Genomic DNA, 20,801 nt, shown 5'->3' on the forward strand with positions numbered 1-20,801 from the left:
ATCCATGAAAGATACTATTTTCAAGGAAGTATCGAGTCACATTGGACTGCTGTAGAGATAAAGTCAGCACTATCATAAAAACACTAAACTCAAAGCATGGGTTGATGCCACTTTCTTTTACTTCCTCTATATTATTTCAGTTTCAGTTCTGCTGAAGATACCATGGACAACAAGCTCACTCTTGTCAGCGAGTTATATGTGAGGTACAATTCTGTCCACAGTACATCACCTACCTTTTCATAATTTCTGAAACCTAGTTTCACAGATAGTAAAGAGCTATAATAAAGTGGGAGGTGTGTTTCAGAGATGCTGAGGACCGCACAGAAGTTCTCTCACATCACAGTGGTGCAACAGAGAGCAGCAGCGCGGGCAGCAGGCAAGTGCCCCAGCACGGGTGGCTGCAGCTCCAGGCTCTTTCCCCAGATTTCACTTGTACTTCATTTACTCGTAAGTCTCTGACCACATGTTGAAAACAGTGAGTAATACTTTTCTTCTGAACTGTAGTATTGTGACATCAATTCATCAGTATCATAAGACTCCCCAAAAGTTGTTTTACAGTTTTTATTTTCCATTAAAACTTTAAGGTCTTAATTCTACTCCTCCCTCTTCCACTAATCCCTGTTGCATAACTGAGCACTATTTCATCTTTCTCCAACTGTTTCTCTCCCTACTATCTGTTGTACTCATTTATATTCATTATGCAGACAAAGAGACATTCTAGCCACGAAGTGAATACCTCAATAAGGCCCTTACTGTGTCTTCAAGACACAAATAAGAAAGCTTATCCTGGTTAGCCTGGTTTTAAAATTATTCTAGCTTCTTTATTCATTGATGCTTTATTTACCTCTCCTCACAACCTAGCCCTGGGGGAATGCTCCACATTGAAATTGCTTTAGAGCAATGGAGTTAAATGTTAGCCTTTCTCACCTCCCAGCCACCACTTTCAAAGAGCACAACCTGAAAAAAAAAAAGGTAGGTTTCAACTGATATTGTGACTGAAGAAAACAGGATGGAAAAGCAGCCAGAAGATTCTGGTTTGAAACGCAAATAATATCTGTTATCGCTAATTCAGGACTTCAGTTCAGTAAAGGACTTATGTTCTTATCAGTTGGTCAAAGGAAAACACAACATTTATGTACAGACTTAATCAAAAACCTGAAGTTCATCACTTAAACTCCCCAAAAAAACCCAAAGGGAAATGAAGTTGCGATACGGGTGGTGCTCCACAAAGTAAGCACAAACATCGACCAAGGCCCTGCCTAGGGTCAAGAATCAATTTATTGAGTACTACAGTCTCTCTGACTTCTTCCAGCTTAAAGCCCAAGTAAGAGCTGCAAACAGATGCCTCCTTTACTCAGGGCTCAAAGCCTACAACTGCCTCCTGAAGGCAGGCGACTGTCACATTTGGTCAAAAACCCAAGAAACCACAAACTCTCTTTGTGAAAGCCTATCCAGGAGATGAAGATGACAGTAGTGATCACCATATAAAAGGCCAAGTGCCTAGAATGCTCATCCACTACATGGGAGTTAAAATTCAATTCCCCTTACATTGAAGAATCTCTTCTTAAGCTCCTTATCATTCCATTTTAACGAGTCTTTCAGCACATCTCAGATCCCAAAGCTGCCTCCTCAGTGCCTAAAGGAAACAGTAAATATGAAACTATGCAGTCATGTTTGCCCTTGTGTTCTTTCTAGTGCCAGGACCTGCAAAATCCTCCAGTACAGAGAGTTCTTTTGGTCCCACATTCAACTGAAAAGATGGAATGTAACCTACAGTGTAGTGTTTAGCTAGATGCTTTTCTAGAAAATTATGGAGGTCCAAGTCCCCTTCCTACGCACACCTTCCAAAGATGGTTACCCCTTTTCCATGCTCTTTTATTAACTGCATGGACAAGCCAAAGTTTTTACTAAAACGTTACTGCAGATTTTCAACACACCTGAGAAGTTGCTAGCCTTCATGAGAGGATGTACACTGAACTCCAAGGTCAGTAAGAAATCTCATTACACACTAGCAAATAGCTAAACACAATATTGATCAGCTTACAGAGGTGTGATGTGACCACACAAAGGAGATTCACTGGCTAGTAATTAAACTAAAGAACTGCTTCCAACTGAGGGTACTACAGCCTCTTTCATGAATCTGTGCCACTTGTTATAAACTGTCAGGCAAAACTACAGGATTGGTTTTTTAGTTATACATGAAAAGTACAGAGAATTATGAATTTTAAGTCATTTCCCTTCTCAATAAAATAGCTTTGCATCTCTTTGAACATTAACAGATATTGAAACTATTTCCAGCAAAGCATCAGTTCATGGTTTCATTAGAGATCTACCTGAAGCAGACATTTTCTGACACAATTCCTGTAAGCGGATGAAGAGACCATCCCACCAGTACTTAGTATAATTAGACAGCAGACTACATGTTCAGTGCACTGTTTTAGGCTCCTTGCATAACAGACTGCAATTCCAGGGCTGGTTGCTTTGGGAAAACAAAGTCAAAGCACAGAATAAAAGCCCACAATTGTTATTATCTTCGTTAAAAAATATCCTACAGTCTCACTCCAGCACAGGTGGCAAGTCCACTGGCTATTCATGCAATGGTTCAGCCTTACCTTCTAATATCATAATTATGCTTCCATTTTTAAGAAAAATTCCCCTAAGTCATCTCAATTTGAGAAGTGTTTCAACATTGTCACCTTATTTTGCTGTGTTACACCACTCTCTGGCGTTCTGTTTGTTCCAAACTTTCCCACTCTGTTCAAAGTTTACTTGCTGTCACACATCCATGAGAAAAGGAAGCACTGTCTTGTTTTGCAACTTCCTGAAGCCCACTCTGTTCAACACTGCTGAATGCACCATAGGATCAGAAAAATTTGTATCTGTGCATTTCTTTAGGTCATTACCATCATCATGTCTATCCAGGTGCCCTGTTGTAAATGCATAGTGATCACTTATTTTTTATTCCATATGTACTAACCAAATGGTGCAGAAAATGACACAGGACTCAGTGATGATGTAATGATGGTTCCCAGCAGTGCTGTCTGTCACTCTGATGCAGAAGAGTTTGCATCCCATAGTATAGGGGCGCTCAGGAATTCTTGCATGCAAGCTCAGCGTACTGAATCAGAGTTGGTGGCGTAATCCCTGGAAATCCATCACCAGTACTACTGAACTAATTTCCTGATCAAGTTCCTGACAGCAGCATGACAAAGGGCTGCACAAGGTCTACGAGTCCCAAAAATATCTTATTTCCGATGGTAACACTGATGTCTACACCAAATATACAAATGTAAGCAGAGGAAATATACAGACGTAAGGCAGAAGCAGTTCATTCAAAGTGAGATATTTCAAATGTAATTTATTGCACAATTGCATTTTTTTTACTGTAGAAACTTAATAAAATCTGAGGTCTGAAAGGGGTATGAGGGACAGTCCTCCTTTTCTTCTACTGCTAGTCGTTTTTTCAAGTAGTGAGACAAAAGATAAAATTTAGACCTTTATTTTCTAAGTAATCCTAGCCAGTCATTAAATGACAACTGTTATTCATCAAGTCACCAAGTGGTGATATATCTTGGAATTCCAGTGCTAATAAAAGACAAAGAATTTCATCTAGTATTTCATGATTATAGTACCACTCTTGTTTGAAAGAGAACAATACCTAATACCAGAGAAGTCATGATGTGCTTACCTTTAACAGACTTTTGCTACATCCTCCTGGCAGGATTACCCTGCACTGCAAAAATCCTTGCAGCTAAAGCAAGCCCTACACCCTTGGGAGCATTATGTTTGTAATGTAAGAATAAATTACAAGTTTAAGTAATTTTTTAAGATGAAAATTAATCTTTCAAAACATTTTGATCAATTACCACTACAATATTTTATTAGTCAAGTATCTGCATACACAAATAAGTTTGTTCTTCTAACTCTTATTTTTCTAGGTGTGCAAGTGTATCCTCTAAACAGTGGTGGCAGCAGATTTGCCTATAAGTTGGTCACATGAAGCAGATACTCTGCATAACACAGACCAGAGAAGACAGTTTCCCTCCTCTCAGGTGGCAGCCACAGTTTTAAGGAAAACTGTGATAGAACATATGGCACATCTAGATTTTGTTGCCTCTGACAATAAAGAAGCAAGCTATCAAAAGCAAAGCCTGAGATCAGAACAATCTGTGGAGAGTAAAAGAACCAAAGAATGAACAGCATTCACAGAGCTTCTATAGATATGAAGCTATATACCTCACACATTATTTACTATAAATAATAAAATACAATAAACAAAATCTACAGATAATGCTGCAACAAAAGCTCAGTGGAGAAGGTACCACAGTGAATTCTTTACTCTTTTGAGTGATGAATATGATCTACACAAAACAATGAAAAACTTATAAACTAAATTATTAAAAAAGCTGCTTTGTTGTATTTTCAATTTTTTAATGCAATGTAAAATGTCAAGTATGCAATCCTAGAAAACAAGCAAACCGAGGATAAAAGACGAAATTCTGTCCTCCGCCATCACAAAACTGCAGCCCTGGAAATGTCCAGAATCAACAGGGGCGGGGGAAGAACAGGGAGAAGAGAAAAAAAACAGAGACTACATTTTAAAACCTAAAAATCTCTACAATGCTCAGGTAGCATCAGGTAGTCAAGCAAGGCAAAATGGTGAAGAAAGAGTTCAACTGCATATTTTGGATAATGCTATATTGAGGGACTACTGATGCACCAGGAAGCAGCTAGCTCTTAAAAAAAGGCCAAAAACCTGCCCTGTGGCTTCTGGCCCTGTGGCAAGTGCAGCGCTGCTGAGTACCACTGGCTTATGAAAGCTGGGGCAGGAGCCTGCTGGGACACAGTGCCGGGTGCTGACCCAGCCCCAACCCAGCCCGCGCTCCCACCCCATTGCCCAGCTGGGGCAGGAGACCACCCCTGCTCCCTACCACCCCCACCAAGCCCTTGAGCTTCTCACTGCTGGATTTAGCTTCCAGCAGCACAGCATTCTCAAGCTAAATCCAGCTTTCTCAAACTCAGAAACTTGGAGTTCCTAATGGAACAGATTAACTACAGGAGTTCTTTGTGGTTTAGAGACACAAGTGACCCTTTGCACTAGGAAAATCAAATAAAGTAAATCATATATGGGCACAAGAGGCTTGCTTTAACAGAACCACTTTTAAGTCAAAGGAGTGAAGAACAATTTATACTATTTGCTATCTTTTATTCCCTCTTTTTCAAAGTAGTATTTAAAAACTTCTCATTAACCCCTCTCATGTTTTAGAAATGACTGTTGGTCATCTCCAGACATACACATTGGTCTCTCTTCTGGGAGTTCTTAAGCGTTACAAGACCAGCAAAATGCCTCTCCTCTTCATTACTGGAGAGATAAACTAGACAAAGTCAGCTACTTGGTACACTTTACAAAGTGAGTAACTTAAAGATTTCATTAAGGTGTACAGCACAGGGTGAGATTATTTATCAGTTTAACCACAGCTTTTGAGTATTTGGACTTAACTGGTTGCTCAGATCACATTCCCATTCCAATCAAGGCTTACCCCAGCAACAGCCATCAGACTTCAGCTACTGCTACATGCAAAATGTTAGTGGGCTTTGCCTCTGCTGCAAATGAACACTACTCCTCAACAGTTTTATTTTTGTGTAGGTGATTTTAAGTTTTTCCTCTTCATCATAAATATTAAATTCATAATATTTCTTTAAATATTTCCCCAAAATCTTTTGCCTTATTAAATGTTACTTATAAGGTTAGGTCAATCTGCTTACGTATACAACAAAATATGTCCCAAAAAAACCCTTAAAATCCTTTCTTAGCTGTTTCAATTAGCAGTGGTGGGCCTAGCTTCTCATTAACAAGAAACATTAGAAGTCTAGTATCAATCCTTTAACTATCTGTAATTACAAAACTACAAAATAAAAATTAAAGCTTTATGCAATGAGCTCTTACTAAAATACTCATACAGATTTAAACAACATTAACTATTACAATCAAACCTGCTGGAGCTGCTGCTGGAGCTGCTGCAGCAAATTTGGATTTGCAAACCATGCAGTCTTAAAACCTGATAAATAATACAAGAGGTCATTTAGTATACTTTACAAATAATAAAATTAAGAGAATTTGTCTGGGATGCAATTTAGGTGCTCCCTTTACAGAAGTTCACAATTAGGAAAATAATTTTTCTCTGATCTAAATGAAGCAACACAACTACATGATGGCTCAAGCAGGAAGGGATCTACAAAGGTCATCTGGTCCAACCCCCCTGCTGAAGCATAGCACTCCTTGACCAGGACCATGTCCAGACAGCTTTCGGATATCTCCAAAGATGGAGTATCCATAGCCTCTCTGGGTAACCTGTGTCAGTGCTCAGTCATCCTCACAGAGAAAAAGTTTCCTGATGTTCAGAGGGAACCTGTGTTTCAGCTGGTGCCCACCCTGTCACTGCAAAGAGCCTGGCTCTGTTTTCTTCGTTCCCTCCCTTCAAGTATTCATATACATTAATAAGACCACCCTTGAGTCTTCAGTTCTCCAGGCTCAGCAGTCCCAGTTCTCTCAGCCTTTCCTCACAGGAGAGATGCTCCAGACCTGTAATCATCTTCATGGGCCTTCACTGGACTTTCTACAGTCTTCCGTGCTGGGGTGCTCAGACCAGGACCGAGAACTCCACATGTGGCCTCACCAGTGGTGAGAACTGAGGAGGGATCGCCTCCCTTGACCTGATGGCAGCACTCATCCTAACACAGCCCAGAATACCATTAGCCTTCCTTGTGACACGAGCACATGGCTGACTCACGTTCCACTTGATGTTCTCCAGCACCCCTGATCCTCTCCTGCAAAGCTGAAGAGGATCCACCCTCTGGATGGTCCCCCAGAATATAACGGTGCATGAGGCCAGGTGCAGGACTTAGCACCTCTTCCTGCTGAACTTGATGAGGTTTGTGGCTTCCCACCTCTCTGTTCAGCCAGTTTCCAATATACCTCACTGTCTGCTCATCTAGCCCATATTTAACAAGCTTCTCTATGAATATGTTATGTCAAAAGCCTTACTGAAGTGAATTTACACAATAGCCACTGCTCTCCCCTCGCCTATTAAGCCAGTCATTTCTTTGTAGATGGCTATCAGGTTGGTTAGGCATAACTTCCCCTTTTTAATGGTCAAGACTTACTGGTAATGGCTGTGTCATGCACTTGCAGTAAACCACAGCAAGTCTCAGCAGTTATTTTGGATCTACAGCTGTTAAGCCTGGACAATCTTTCACTGGCCACACACAGAGAAAGAGAGAAAAGAAAAAAAGAAGAAGGAAAAAAAGAGCCCCTCTGTTTAATGGTATTTCCCTCCCCCCCAACTTAAATATTAACATGAAAGAAATGTGCAAAACATCAAGGAAGCATTTTTTAGTCAACCTATTAAATTAAGAGAGATAAAACTGAGCAACTACTTCAGAGGAAAATGCTGGGCAAAGGGGAATAAAGAGCTACATGGTCTGGTAGTCTCTTCCTGTCAAATGTCATACTGAAACATTCTCATTTGTGTTAGTGTACTTTGCCACACTGCTAAATTACCAGCTTTTTCAAGAGTGTTCTAAACCTCTGGATTAATGAGTTCTCTCTGGTTTGCCCTTGCAAAAAAAATACAACACTAAAATATTTTGAGTATTCTGTTTAAACAGTCCATGCACAATGAAATCTACTGGGCAGTCACTCAAGCCAACACTAACAAGCAAGTACCTTCAGGCTTTTAAGAAGGCAGAGTTAACAGGTAAATATTTAAGTATGTCAGATTCTACACATTTAAGGACTCTAGAATATGTCAGTACCTAAATATATCGCCATCCATCTTAAAGATGACTGCAAGCTTATAAAGATGTAAAGACGATTACAGGCTAGATTAAAAAAAAAATCCTAATGTTTTATCATAAAGGCCATGATATAGATGAATTAGAGAGGAGTTTGATAGCATGACTTTTAAAAGCCTGTATTTTATTGCTTTCAAACAGCTAATGCGAAATGCAGCGATTTTATCAAATGGAAGTCCCTAGGTCTACAGGCAGCATAGACTGAATACTGGAAGATATCCTTTCAATGTGAATCAGCATCTTATGCCCTTGAGATTATTCACAGAATATTAAGGCAGATGGAACTGCAGAGTGGAACATCAGAAGTTACAGATGTGCATAGACTAAGAATTGCAGCTTTATGCGTAATAGCACAAGGCAAACGGGTCTTGGAGGTAAACTCTGCATTCACACCTTCCACTGACTTCATCATGTGGAATTAATCTGAATGATCTGATGGGTCTCTTGAATCAACTCTCGTAAGTAATTCGAGTAAAATTAGCTTGTCTCAATAGAATGCTTTCTATATAAAAAACTACACCAGAGAATAACATCTATTGCTTTGTATCATTTAATTACAGGAATGACTGGTATTCTTTTTAATAGATTATTTGTGGCCTTCAAGTTCAACACAGCTAAAGGTAATTGCAACACTTTACAAAATTAACAGACACTACTAGACAACATAGTAGTCTATCAGGAATGTAAGAAGAGTGCCTGCTATTAAAATTCTTTAATCTTAGCTGGTAAACATTCAATTCCACCTTAAAAGTGGAACACTGCCTCTTAGTTTCCAGGTGCCTTTTCTTTGAATGCAGAGATGCAATAATGGCCCTTGTCAGGCCTTGTGCATCACTCAATGAGCAAGACAAATTTCTTAAGGTCCCTGTTTTATGATAGAATTAACCAAGAAAAAGACACATAAGAGCATCAAGTTGCTACAACTCTTCCTTCAAACCCACTCCCCTTGAGCAGAATCCATCAGACACAGTCCAGATGAAGTCTCCTTGGCAAGTTATAAAATGACACCCATAATTCCCTACTGCTTCCAAAATATTTTGCTTCATGTTATCTAGAAGGCCATTTGCCAGCCTCACAGTTGCATCACATCATGGGTTGCTGCTGTCATTTGGCAGGAGCAAGTCGGAGTGGCTTTCTCTCCTACAGAGTAGCTGTCAACCCCTACAAACGAGTCACTAGTTTACCGTGAAAGTTCTTAGCACGTAAATCCATCCCCATTACTCAAGTCCTCACAGTCACCCATATTTTACTGTAATCCTATGCAATGATAAGGCTTCCCCACTTCCTGTCAAAAGCAAGTGTCATTAATGTGCTCCAACTTCCTGAGACAGAACTACCAAAATTTTTAACAAGGTCTTTTATCTTATCAAAGGCAGATCCTAATTTAGTCTGACATATACTACCTCTGATAAATCCATCTACATGTATTCCATTTGCCTCTCTGCCTTTGATTTTTTTAAAAGTGTTTTCTATTGCTTTGCTATGGGGAAAAAAAAAATTAATGATTTCCAGGCAGCCAGAACCACCTTTTTTCTACTTTCTGAAAAACAGCTATTAAATTTGCTCTTCTGCAGTTAAATACCATCTCTATTTTGGTAGTGCTCTTTTAGTTTTGAAATATTTGCTACAAGATTTTCTAAAATAGAGCTTCTTTGACCCAGCCCCACACAAACCTGAGCACTAGGAACCTGTAGGTTTCTTCTTCACTATAGGAATTTCCACAATAAACTGGGGGTGTTACCTCTGATCATAACTTCATACTCACTGCATAACACCCAGCTTCCTTTTTGTATAATTTTTAGTAGATGAATAGCTTTTTACTACTTGTACTATTTTCCTTTACAAGGTCAAACTCAGCTTGACTTCTGGCAACTTAGTCACATTTAAGACTTCTGAACTCTATGACATTCTTCATTTTTTCAACAACCACTTATGCCACTCCTTCCAAGTTCTTGGCTAACTTATGATGTTCTCTTTGGCTGACTTTTCTTCTGATTAGGCCTGCAATCATTCTGCTTGTATAGTCTGCTTTTTCTTGGGATGAAAATCCTACGCACTTTTTCTAATTCTGAATCAAAGAGCTCCCTTTGCTCTTTGGTTCAGCTAATTTCAAACCATTTCCCTACAGTTGCTCAGTCTGCATTTTTGAAATTCAAAACCTTTTATTGGAAACCCTTTTCAATCTAAACCACATAAACCTCTGATGCAAATTATTTAATCCAAATTCTGTTTCTAGAAACAGTCCTTCTAGAATGGCCTCAATGCTTACAAAACCCAGTTTTAAGACAACATTATTTCTTTTGAGTTCAAGAACTACATGTGTGAACATTGCATCCAGGAATTACTGACCCCTAGACTTAGTAGTGAAATTATGACTTATATAAAAGTTAAAGACTCTACTGCATATTGTAGCAGGGAAATAACTTTATTCCACTTACTGTATGCCAATAATGCCATGATACTTAATACAAGAAAACTCTTTTGCACCTGAAATTGTGTGCAAAAGACTCATCGGTGAAGGCATAAAATTCCACAGCAATAATGAGATACCTTTGTTCACCACAGTGACTGAATCAAAACAGTAACTTCTGAAATGCTTTATCCCTTCACTATTCTTTATCTGAGTGCATCCAGTCTTTGAATCCTTAATATTTACTTTTAATTCCTTTCCTTGACAAAGACATATAAATGGTTTTGCCTTTCATAAAACGACCTTTCATAAGAGCATATTACTAGAGCAAATAAGAGTTTTTTACACAGCTATTACTTTTTACAAATGATCAAATTTAGCAGGACAATCCTTGCAGTACAACACATTTTATGATTAAAGTCAGTAGAATTCCCCATACTTGACAACACCTGGAAAAAAAGTAAAAGTTCATTCCATGCAGCAGAATAGACATGTTCCAAGCTACTCAGGCAATAGCTGTGTATGCCAAACTACTTCACACATCGAGATGAATGAAATTAATTACCAGCTTGCTGCCCATTTTAGAAAATTTGAATATGAGCATAAAAGTTCAGTGATATATTCAACACTACAGGAGTCAGAAGTTAAGCCTACCTAATACTTAGTTTCATGCTTTAGCCAAAACTATCCTCCACTCCTTTGTAAACAAAGCATAAACTGTGGCATCCCATCCTTACGGGGAAGGGAGCACCCAAGATTCATAGATACTCATGGTCAAAAGGAACAACAAATGTCATAGGGTCCACAAAAGCTTACAGAATTTTATTAGTAAATTAAGCACTTGGCATGGATGTTGGTATGTTAGTCCCTAATCTCTTAGTAATAGCATACAGCAATGGATTTTGAACAAAGTGGGGAGGGTGAATGGAGAAAAAGAGAGAGGAAAAAGGAGATGGCTTAAAGAGGGGGAGAGAGAGAAAGGAAAAGAGGTCACCAGTCCTGTCTCCAGTGTCAGCACAGCTGATGAAGTGTCCAGGGCCCTGGGGGTGCACATGCCCGGGCTTTGTGGGAGTAACTTTTCATAGATAAGTGTTCCTCACCCTGGAGATGCATTTCTCACTTCCTATGCCAGTTAGTTACGGGCAGTCTGGTCTTCTCAAGCTTTCTGGAAATGGGCTGGAGAGCTTTATGGGTCTTTGGTGGTCTTTATGACCACCAAATGATGACCAGTCTTGATGACTGGGTTGGCCTTTACTCAACATTCCAGGCCTCATTCCTGCACACTTGTGCTGTATGGTGTTGTGCTTATCTCCAGGAGCCCAAACAAGAACATTAGTCTCAGCAAAGTGCTGCCCTTCCTCTGTGTGGCCACTTCTTCAGAAACATCCTGATCTTTCTGACAGAATGTTATTACCAACAATCCTTGGTTGGCTCCACAGCTATCTGGCTATCGGTGTTTGAGAATATATATTAGTTCTTTTATCTTCTAGGCTTCTACCTGGACACAGGAGCTGAAGCAGGGAACCAAATTTAAGGAAAACAAAATATTCTTTAGTGATTTCAGAAAGAGCTATGCATCTTTTTTTAATCTGTAAGCTTTCCTAATTAACCTGTTCAAAAGTGGATGAATTTCTCAGATTCTGTAACCATTTCAAATCTAACATAGCCTCAGCATCTTTCTGCAACTCCTGTCTTCCACACTGGCCTTAAACAACAAGTGTCCTAACATGCACTGTGACTATTTATAGAACCACAGGCTCACTGGGGGTGGGAAACGTGGAGATCATCTATATGCAACTCTGTATTCATTTAAGTAAAACACACATAGAAGTGGTGGCAAGCTTGGACTGTACAGTGCTTGTGGATGGGTAACCTTCTCTTATGATTCCTATGACCCAAAATAGTTTATCAACACTTTAACAACAGGTAAATACAATACTGAACATTTAATCAGGCAAAGAAATACTTCTTTTTTTACAGTAAGACTTGAACATGTTTTCAGCATACTTTATTTTGACGGCTACTAGATAAAGAACAATTATATTTTAGATTAAATATTTCCAATGTAACTAGTGCCAGATTGTTTCAGATTCTTCCTCTGCCACTGTTTACATTCCTGAATACATTTTGTCAGGGAAACCCCTGGTCTCAGTACAGGCTAGGAGAATGAAGAGATCAAGAGGAGCCCTCCCAAGAAGGACTTGGAGGTGCTGGCAGATGAGAGGCTGGACATGACCCAGCCATGTGCACTCACACCGCAGAGAGCCAAATGTGTCCCGGGCTGCATCCAAGGCAGCAGGGCGAGGGAGGGGATTCTGCCCCTTTGCTCTGCTCTAGTGAGACCCACCTGGAACACTGAATCCAGCTCTGGGGTGCCAGCACAGGAAGGACATGGACCTGTCAGAGTGAGTACAGAGCAGGGCCATTAAGTTGATTAGAGTGATGGAGCACCTTTCCTATGAGGAAAGGCAGAGATAATTGGGATTGTTCAGCCTGGAAAAGGGAAGGTTTTAGGGTGACCTAACTGCAGCCTTTCAGTACCTGACAGGAGCCTACAAGAAAGACAGAGCAAGATACTTTACAAGGGCATGGTGACAGGACAGGAGAGAATGGCTTCAAACTGAAAGAGGGTAAGTTTAAATTACATATTAGGAAAAGATTCTTTACTGTGATGGTGGTGAGACACTGGAACGTGTTGCTCAGAGAAGCTGTGGATACCCCATCCCTGGAAATACTCAAGGCCAGATTGGATGGAATTGAGCAACCTGATCTAGTAGAAGGGGTCCCTGCCCATGGCAGGGGATTTGGAACTAAATGATCTTTCAGGTCCCCTCAGAAATGAGGAATAACTGAAATAAAGACTCATTCCTTTAACTGATTTTTAGAAGAAGTTTGTAAAAAATGTAGTTCATAAAAAAATTTCAAAGCAACTGTTAAATACAAACTTCAGTCGTGTTCTATGCTAAACTACAGTCAAAGCACTTGTAAATTGTCTTCAGAGGTGGGAGAGAGAGTACAAGTTCCAATTCCTGAAGATCATTTGAACAAGACATGATCTTGCAAACTGAAGTGTATATACTGAAGTGTTGTGGGGTATAAAATTCAGTCATGCTGCATGACAAAAGAGAGGAAGCACAATAGGAGGCACGGGCACCAGCGATTACATTCCCTTCATGTGGAATTAGCTGAAGGATGGAAGAGCAATTTGCTATATACCTTCATGTTACCCTCTCTCCCACCTACCCCCAAAACTCAAGAGAGGTCTGCAGAGATGTCCCCTCACCACCGCACCCTAAGGAAGCTTTACAGAATGCTGAAAACTGCGGCAGCAGCTTGGGCCAAACCCCTCGCAGCACCACACGTCCCCTGCTGTCTGCCATACGGTCTGATCACACAATACCCAACCCCTCGGCTGGTAGGACAGTCAGTGGAGCAGAAGGTTGAAAAAGGAGGCTCAGCATGAGACACAAATTGCTGCTAACAGCTTTAAATGGTTTAACGTGTACCTGGTGCCAGAAATCAGGCACTAACTGAAGATGCAGCCATCAGCTATCAGAACAGAAGAAACTCTGGACTTGAAAAGAGAAAAGGAGAATGTTACTCTTCATCCTAATTCTACCCAGGATGAAGGAAGCATGGCTCAAAACTGGACTTATGATTTGGACAAGCAATACATTTCCATTTGCTAGGGTGTGGAAAGCCACAAGCTAATGAATTCTGCACTACAGGCAAACCTCATCCAATTAGCCCGCCGTGTTTGGGAAGCAGTATATAACCAAACCCTCAGGAAACCCTGAAAAACCCAATGAAAGACCAATAAATCAGTGAGTTGATGGGCTAGGGGGTGTTGTTTTGTTTCTTTGGTAGAAAAGTATCCCTGTAAAAACCAGGGTATGTTTTTCCTTATCCCATTTACTTAACTTTTTCACCTCATACATTTGCCCTGGAGAGCTTCAGTTCTATCCCTGAGCACAAACACACCACCTCAACACAAGAGCAGGCCAGTGCTGATAAAGGTCTCTACATCACTACATAAACAGTCATATGAACAGCTACAGAAATGTTCACATCCCTTGTTTAGCACAATGTACTCCTGTCCACTGCCACTCTTGAGCCCTTTTGGACTACTTTTTATTGAACAGCACCAAGCTGATTTAAGCTCCCACAGACACACACAACTGCTCACATCAGCAATACCACACTCCAAATACCTAGAAACTCTCCAAGCCTGCAGTGGCCTCTGGGCAGCCACCTGCTCCTAAAGAGACTTTCAAGAGAGATGAAATCACCAAATATATCCCATAATCCTAGAGCAGAGCAAATGGCCCATGGAACATAGGATCTGTGATAGCAAAATTACAGACTGTAACACAGTAGAATTTCCTGCACGCACTGACTTGAGTCTTCCTCTTTATAATGAGTTTCTCAATAACTGAGTCTTTTTCCTGCTTGGGAGACAAGCAGAATTCAGTCTTTATCAGTTTGGTGAGTAAGATTTTATTTATTTACCCTTCTGCCTATACTTCATTGCTTCTCTTAGTCCTCAGCATTTCCCTTAAAGGGACAAAAAAGTCCCTTACATGTCTACCTATAGAAATCACATAGAAAAATAGCCCAAAGATGTTTACCTAAATCTGTTGAGATCTTCAGGTATCAACTTTATGGCAGTAACTACCCACTGATTCCACAGGTTACGCATTCAAATGCCGATTTTGTAAACTATAGAGCTCTCCTGTAGGAGGAGAGTGAAGGTACAATACTGAAATCAGCACTAAACATCTACAGTTCGGGTTGGACTTTGCACACCACTATCTAGCAGAATAGTTAAGTATAAATTGCATCACTTTCATAAAGACAGATCAGCTTCCAACAGTTCAGAAAATACTCCTAATACTACTTTGTATTTTCCTCTCACTCACAGTCATGCCATGCATGAGACGATGTTCAGCTAAGTATTAATGAAACCAGTCATGCCCACTAACACACAAAATTGTGTGGAACAGAAAAATTTTTAAATAGTTGCTGTCTCTTCAGTCAGAAACAACATCCCCGTATAACAGATAGGCACAGGGAGTGCCTGGGTGAGTTCATCTGCTAGCACTGCGTGAGGGGACAGAACACAAGTCCCCTTTGCTGCCTGCACTGCTCACTGATAACTGTGCTGTGTAGAAACCTCCTGCCAGAGCCAGTTCCCAGCCTCCCAGCAGCGTGCCCCACGGGCAGCACTGCTGGAGGAGTGCAGGAGCCCAGAGACTTGAGAGCCACAAGGACCCACCAGGGGATTCTCCAGCTGCCCCTCCTGAGTCCCTGCCTGCGCCAGCACGGCCGGGCACTGACCTGATGCCACTGGCAGCCTGCCCTGGCTTACACAGCTTCACACTGCCGAGGGAATTACAGAGCATTGCGGAGAAAAGGGAGGAGGGCTCGAGAGGCAGCTTTTAATTTTCCACAACTTTTGCTGCAGTTCCTCCTGCTAGGGCCAGCCTTCCACATGGTCTCACTTCTGCTTTCCCACATGACTAACAGATTGCATGCACTGGAGGCACCCAGGACAAAAAGCAGGGGATCTCCCAAACCTCCCAATCCCTCCTACACTGTTCTCTCCCAGCACAGCTTTTATTCTGTTTTCTTCCTATCTACAATAAAGATGCTAGAATAATTAAAGCAATGATTCCTTTACTTTGGATAAGCTTGTTAAGAGTACTTTATGCTTAAACCCATGACAAATGTACTCTTTTTATTATTTACAAAAATGACTTCTAGACCATTTTCCTGACAGACTGTTATTATTACTGTACAATATGTAATCTGAAATGAACATAGCATGAAAAACTTGAGCTCAATAGCATGAAAAAATACAAATAATTGAGAAAATACTCTTAGAGCACTTGGCATGACAGCATGATTCAGACAGACAACAGCAGTATGCTGAAGTAAGAATGTTACCATTAGCTCTTTCAGAAACAGCAGAAAAGTCTGACCATTTCAAGAAAAAATCAGTGGAGTCACTTTCTGGATTCCCATCTGTTGGAAACATCATAAACAACTGGTATATCTTTCAGAAGAGAGAACTTGTCTGTTAGTACAGCTTGAGCAGGAAAGCAGTGGAAGGGACAACTTCCTCTGCAATCAAAGTTTTCCCTACTTCACCTCCCCCCAAAAATTCAAGAAAACCAGGCTACTTTAATTATTGGAATAATCAACAGGGAACAAAAATACTTAGAATTTTTTGTTCATGATGCAAGCCTGAATAAAACACTAACAAAACAAAATTAAAAGAAAAATCCATTATCTTGTCTTGGAATATTTTCTTTCAGTGTAAAAAATGCTCTTTTCAAAGCATGAAGAAAGACGATTCTTATCCCTCCACCCCATGATAAACAGATATGAAATCTGCTTGCTTTATTCAGATGAAAACTTCATAATACAGTATACATCCTTCCTTACTTTAAAACACAGGCAGTGTGAATGCAGATTTTGTAAATCACATTACTTTGAATTTAACACTGGAACTTCTGTTCATTGATTTAGTAATTTGCATTTCTAAAATCACACAATGAAAACAGTCAACTTCAATTACATTTTTAATTTCAAAATGTTTACATTTCAAGTACTCCGTGACATATTTCTGTTTCAAGAAGCTGTTTCTGCAAAAACTGCTATGGCTTTGAATTGTCCATTAGAGACGTGGCATCTCCAGCCAGGGTCAAACCACCACACACATGCACTAAACCCAACTTAGAAGTAAAATAATTTTATATTTAACCCTGAGACTCAGCAGTGAAAAGCTGGTACAACAAAATGTAACAAGTCATTGACTAGTTATTCCTTCTTGAACTGAAAAGTACTGGAAACAACATTCTTAGTGGTAATTCCAAGGTACTTAAAAACAAACCGTAACAACTCTGCAAAAGCCACACCCTTCACTAGGTATTTCAGTCAACCAACTTCACCCTTCTGTAGCACTAAGATACACTCTCCCTATATACATTTAAAACTTTAAAGCATTTATGTAAGTGACAGTGCTACTAGAAAATATGTGGAATATTAACAGCCCTCTACTACAGAATCACACTGTACTTCAGGACACAGTCTTTAAGTACAGGGTACTTTAAGAATCTGCTTGCTGAGAGCTGAGGAAAAGCCATTCAATCTAAAGAAGCTGTGACTTCAAATGAAATGAAACAAGCAGCACAAAAGCAACCAAATACCCACACTGACATTTCACAACGTGGTTACTGTTCAGTCACAGAAGTCAAAATATGCATGTTAAAATTCTCGAACTTCAAAAGCCCAGCTGTCATTCTCAAATTCTGCTGGTTTAGTCAGCCACCAAGAAATCTAGGAAATGACACGAGCTCATCAGAGCTCAGCTGCCTTACTTCATTTAAGATTATGTTCACTGGCTGACTGCAATAAAAACATGCATCAAAAGATGCTCTGATATCTTTTTAGAGGTAAGATCAAATGTCAAAATCTCCTTCAAATAAAGCTGCATTTGAAAACAAACCAAACTGCAAAAAAAAGGGAACATAAGAAACTTTACCTTAATTGGAGCCCGGCTAAACTGTATTTTTCTGTTGGCTGGGATTTCATCTTCATCTGGCAATCCATTAATTTCAGAATATTCCATATCAGGTTCATAACAGTTATTTTCATCACTGTCATCCAGATCATCCTGTTCTGTACCTGTCTCTCCCCAGTCAGAATTATATCTGGATCGTACCCGATACACATTGTAATCAGAGTGCATGTATACATGGGAACTCTGAAAATTATTCACATCTTCAGGCACATCTTTTTCACTTGCCTCATCATAATGGGACTCAGTAGCATCTGAAATTGCATCTGTGGCAAAATCACCACCGGAAGCTACATTTCTTGCTAACTCTGCAGCTTCAGGTCCATCAAAGCTACCTTCTGTATGTTCTGACCATTCCTTTTGTTGCACCAAAACTCCTGTCTCTGTTTTTGACTTACTCCTAGTACAGCTGTCCACAGATCTTTCGCTGTCAAGCACGCCAACCAAATCCTGTTGACCTGTTGCAGGACTCTCAACAGAATCAGCAATTGTCTCTGTGCTCTTTTTTATTTCTTCAGTTGTTTTTGACCCTGCCGAAGTGCCTGTGGACACCTTCTGTCTCGGTGTTAAAGGCGTGTTAGTCTGCTGAGAGCTCTCAACAGCCATCACACCTGTACTCTGTTTGGCTGGGGGAGACCATGTGCTGGTCTCTTTCAAAGGACTGAAACCCTCAAGGTTTGCAACTGGGGAGGAGATATTTGTGACAGTAGATGAGAGGTTTAGCGGATAGTGACCAGTTACAGAGTACTCTTCACTGTTTTCTGACTTTTCTACGATTACACTGTGTGAGTCAGTGTTTTCAAACACTGCGCTGAGCTGACTCACAGTTGGAGAGACAGTCTCTGTCCTTGGGCTAAGACTGTCCAGTGAATCAGTGCTGCCTCTGTGAGACTTAGAGCTACACCACTCATCCGGAAGTTCATTAGAAATTATTTTCTCTTTCTTTGGGGAATAGCGATTTGAATGTCCTGTTTCATGAGCATTTCGCTCAAACATCTTCCGAGTTTCAGTAAACTTGGAATAGGAAGGACCATCATGGATAGTGTCAAATCTACTAATCCTTTCAGAGACGGACGATTCCAACTTTACGATTGAACCATCTGCTTTTTCTACAAATTCTTTGGGCCTAATTCGTCTTTGAGGGGATGGAGGGCCACCCTTTCCCCTGGTTTTAGGGGCAACTCCAGCACTTTCAGTGGGCTCCATGCCCATCTGCATAAATAAGTTCTTGATCCTATTGACATTTGAGCCATATTTCCTTCCCCTGCTCTGTGAGGCCTCTCCTTCCTCTTTCGCTTTTTGGTCTCCATCTGATTTCGGTTTGTCAAAGGTGCTTTTCAGCGCCTGAAACTCAGTTCTGTAAGCATTTCTGTGAGGAGAGGCACTTCGGAGGGTTGATCTTTCTCCTGAAGACTCTGTTTTCATCATGTTTACTTCAGGTGCGTGAAACCTGCTTGCATAGTTTCTGTGGTACTGCTCTCAGTAGCTTGTCACAGCAGAGATTCTGCTTGAGGAGTGTTTTTCCTCAGGGGCTAGTGCCCTTCAGCAGGGCCATACTTGACAGGAGATCTGGAGGCAAATGTCTAAATGCACGCAGTCAATTTTGACAAAGCAGCATGACTGAGGACTCTCAAGAACAAGGGCTGATTTTACCTGCAATAGAAAGAAGGGTTTTCTGAAACCATGTCAGGTACTTTAAATCCATCACAATTTCCATTTACCATTTTCTGACATGTTTACAAAATCTAGTAAAAAAAAAAAATACAAACCAATACTGCACAGACATGTGAAAACTCGCCATTACAAACTTTTTCTGATTGACTGTTGCATAATTTACAATCTATAACATCACTGCATAGCAAAAGAACAGATAATCATATCTTTCCATTCACAAGTATAGTATCATGGCACAAATATGCATGCAAAGGAAAGGTAATGTGACATGAAATATGAGGCACTGCAAGACAATCCTTGCTCTCTCAGACAAACGTAATGGTAGCAATACTATCAAAGATAATATGCTTAGAAAGGCAAATTAAACATCAGCTCGAGGGAATACAAAAAACTGCACCCGAAGCTAATATCTTCAGCTGACCGAGTAAAGGAAGTGAAATCCCGTTAGAGAAAGTTGCCCCTTGTCACGGGCAGCGGTTTTATCGTCTGCAAAATCCTGGAGGCACCAACGAGAAGATGCAGAAACGGAGCCAGGGGCTGGACCGCTCCCACGCCCCGGCCCCAGGGGCTCATCCCCGGCTCCCGCAACCCAGCGAAGGGTACCACGGGGATCTCCCCAGCCAACCCCCTCTCCGTTCACCTCCGTTCCCGCTCCCCAGCGCTCGCCCTGCCGCGCCGCTGCCGCCGAGGCGGGGACGCCTCACTCTGGCCGCTGCACACATGGTGCCGGTACCGGGAGCCCGCGGCCGCCGAGCCGAGAGCGACGCGCCCGTCCCCGAGCACCTCCCGCTCCCCTCCCGCCGATCGCCACGGGCGACTGGAAAGGCCACACGGCAGAGGCTCTCCGCGAGCCGTGCAGATCTCGCAGAAGGCAATAAACTCGACCCGAGAGGGTAGCGCTGGAGCCCCCGCGGCGCTCCTCCTCGGGCGGCCGTGCCGCCCCGGCGGGCTGGAGCCGCGGGGCCTCGGGCGGCAGCACCTTGCGGCGGGGCAGTGCCCGGGCAGGCGCCCCCCGTCCCCGCGAAACAAAAGCCCGGTGCCAGCGCTGCTCCCTGCGGAGCCCGGCGCCTCCGCCGCCCAGCGCGCACGCCGCCTTACCCAGCCGACAGCCGCGACGGGCTCCCCCGGCCGCCCGACTCAGCGCTGCCCCCGCGCCTCCTCTGCGCAGAGCGGCCGCTGCCGCCGCCCGCCTGACAGGAGGCAGCAGCCGCCGCGTCGCCTCAACGCCATTGCACGCAGCGGCGGCGGCGGCGGCAGCGGGGGCACGGACACGGCTCCGCG

General features: G+C 41.7%; 1 protein-coding gene across 7 annotated transcripts in view; it reads right to left on the bottom strand.

Annotated features, from left to right (window-relative positions):
- PPP1R9A (protein phosphatase 1 regulatory subunit 9A) overlaps nt 1-20,801 on the bottom strand; it is a 135,390-nt gene that overhangs the window by 113,916 nt on the left and 673 nt on the right. For 2 of the 7 annotated variants that reach the window (XM_042044149.1, XM_042044146.1), the window contains exons 1-2: nt 20,619-20,783; nt 17,811-19,499 (exon numbers count right to left, since the gene is read on the bottom strand). In XM_042044149.1, coding sequence (XP_041900083.1) covers nt 17,811-19,274 — 1,464 coding nt within the window. In that variant the 5' untranslated portion in view covers nt 19,275-19,499; nt 20,619-20,783. Of the gene's footprint in view, nt 1-17,810; nt 19,500-20,160; nt 20,182-20,618; nt 20,785-20,801 lie in introns of those variants that run through there. The other 5 variants (XM_042044152.1, XM_042044151.1, XM_042044150.1 and 2 more) reach the window with 4 other exon arrangements.

Source organism: Corvus kubaryi, unplaced genomic scaffold, assembly GCF_017639235.1.
Source record: "Corvus kubaryi isolate FWS band 111438036 unplaced genomic scaffold, C.kubaryi_AGA036_p1.0 37398, whole genome shotgun sequence".
NCBI classification, from domain to species: domain Eukaryota; kingdom Metazoa; phylum Chordata; class Aves; order Passeriformes; family Corvidae; genus Corvus; species Corvus kubaryi.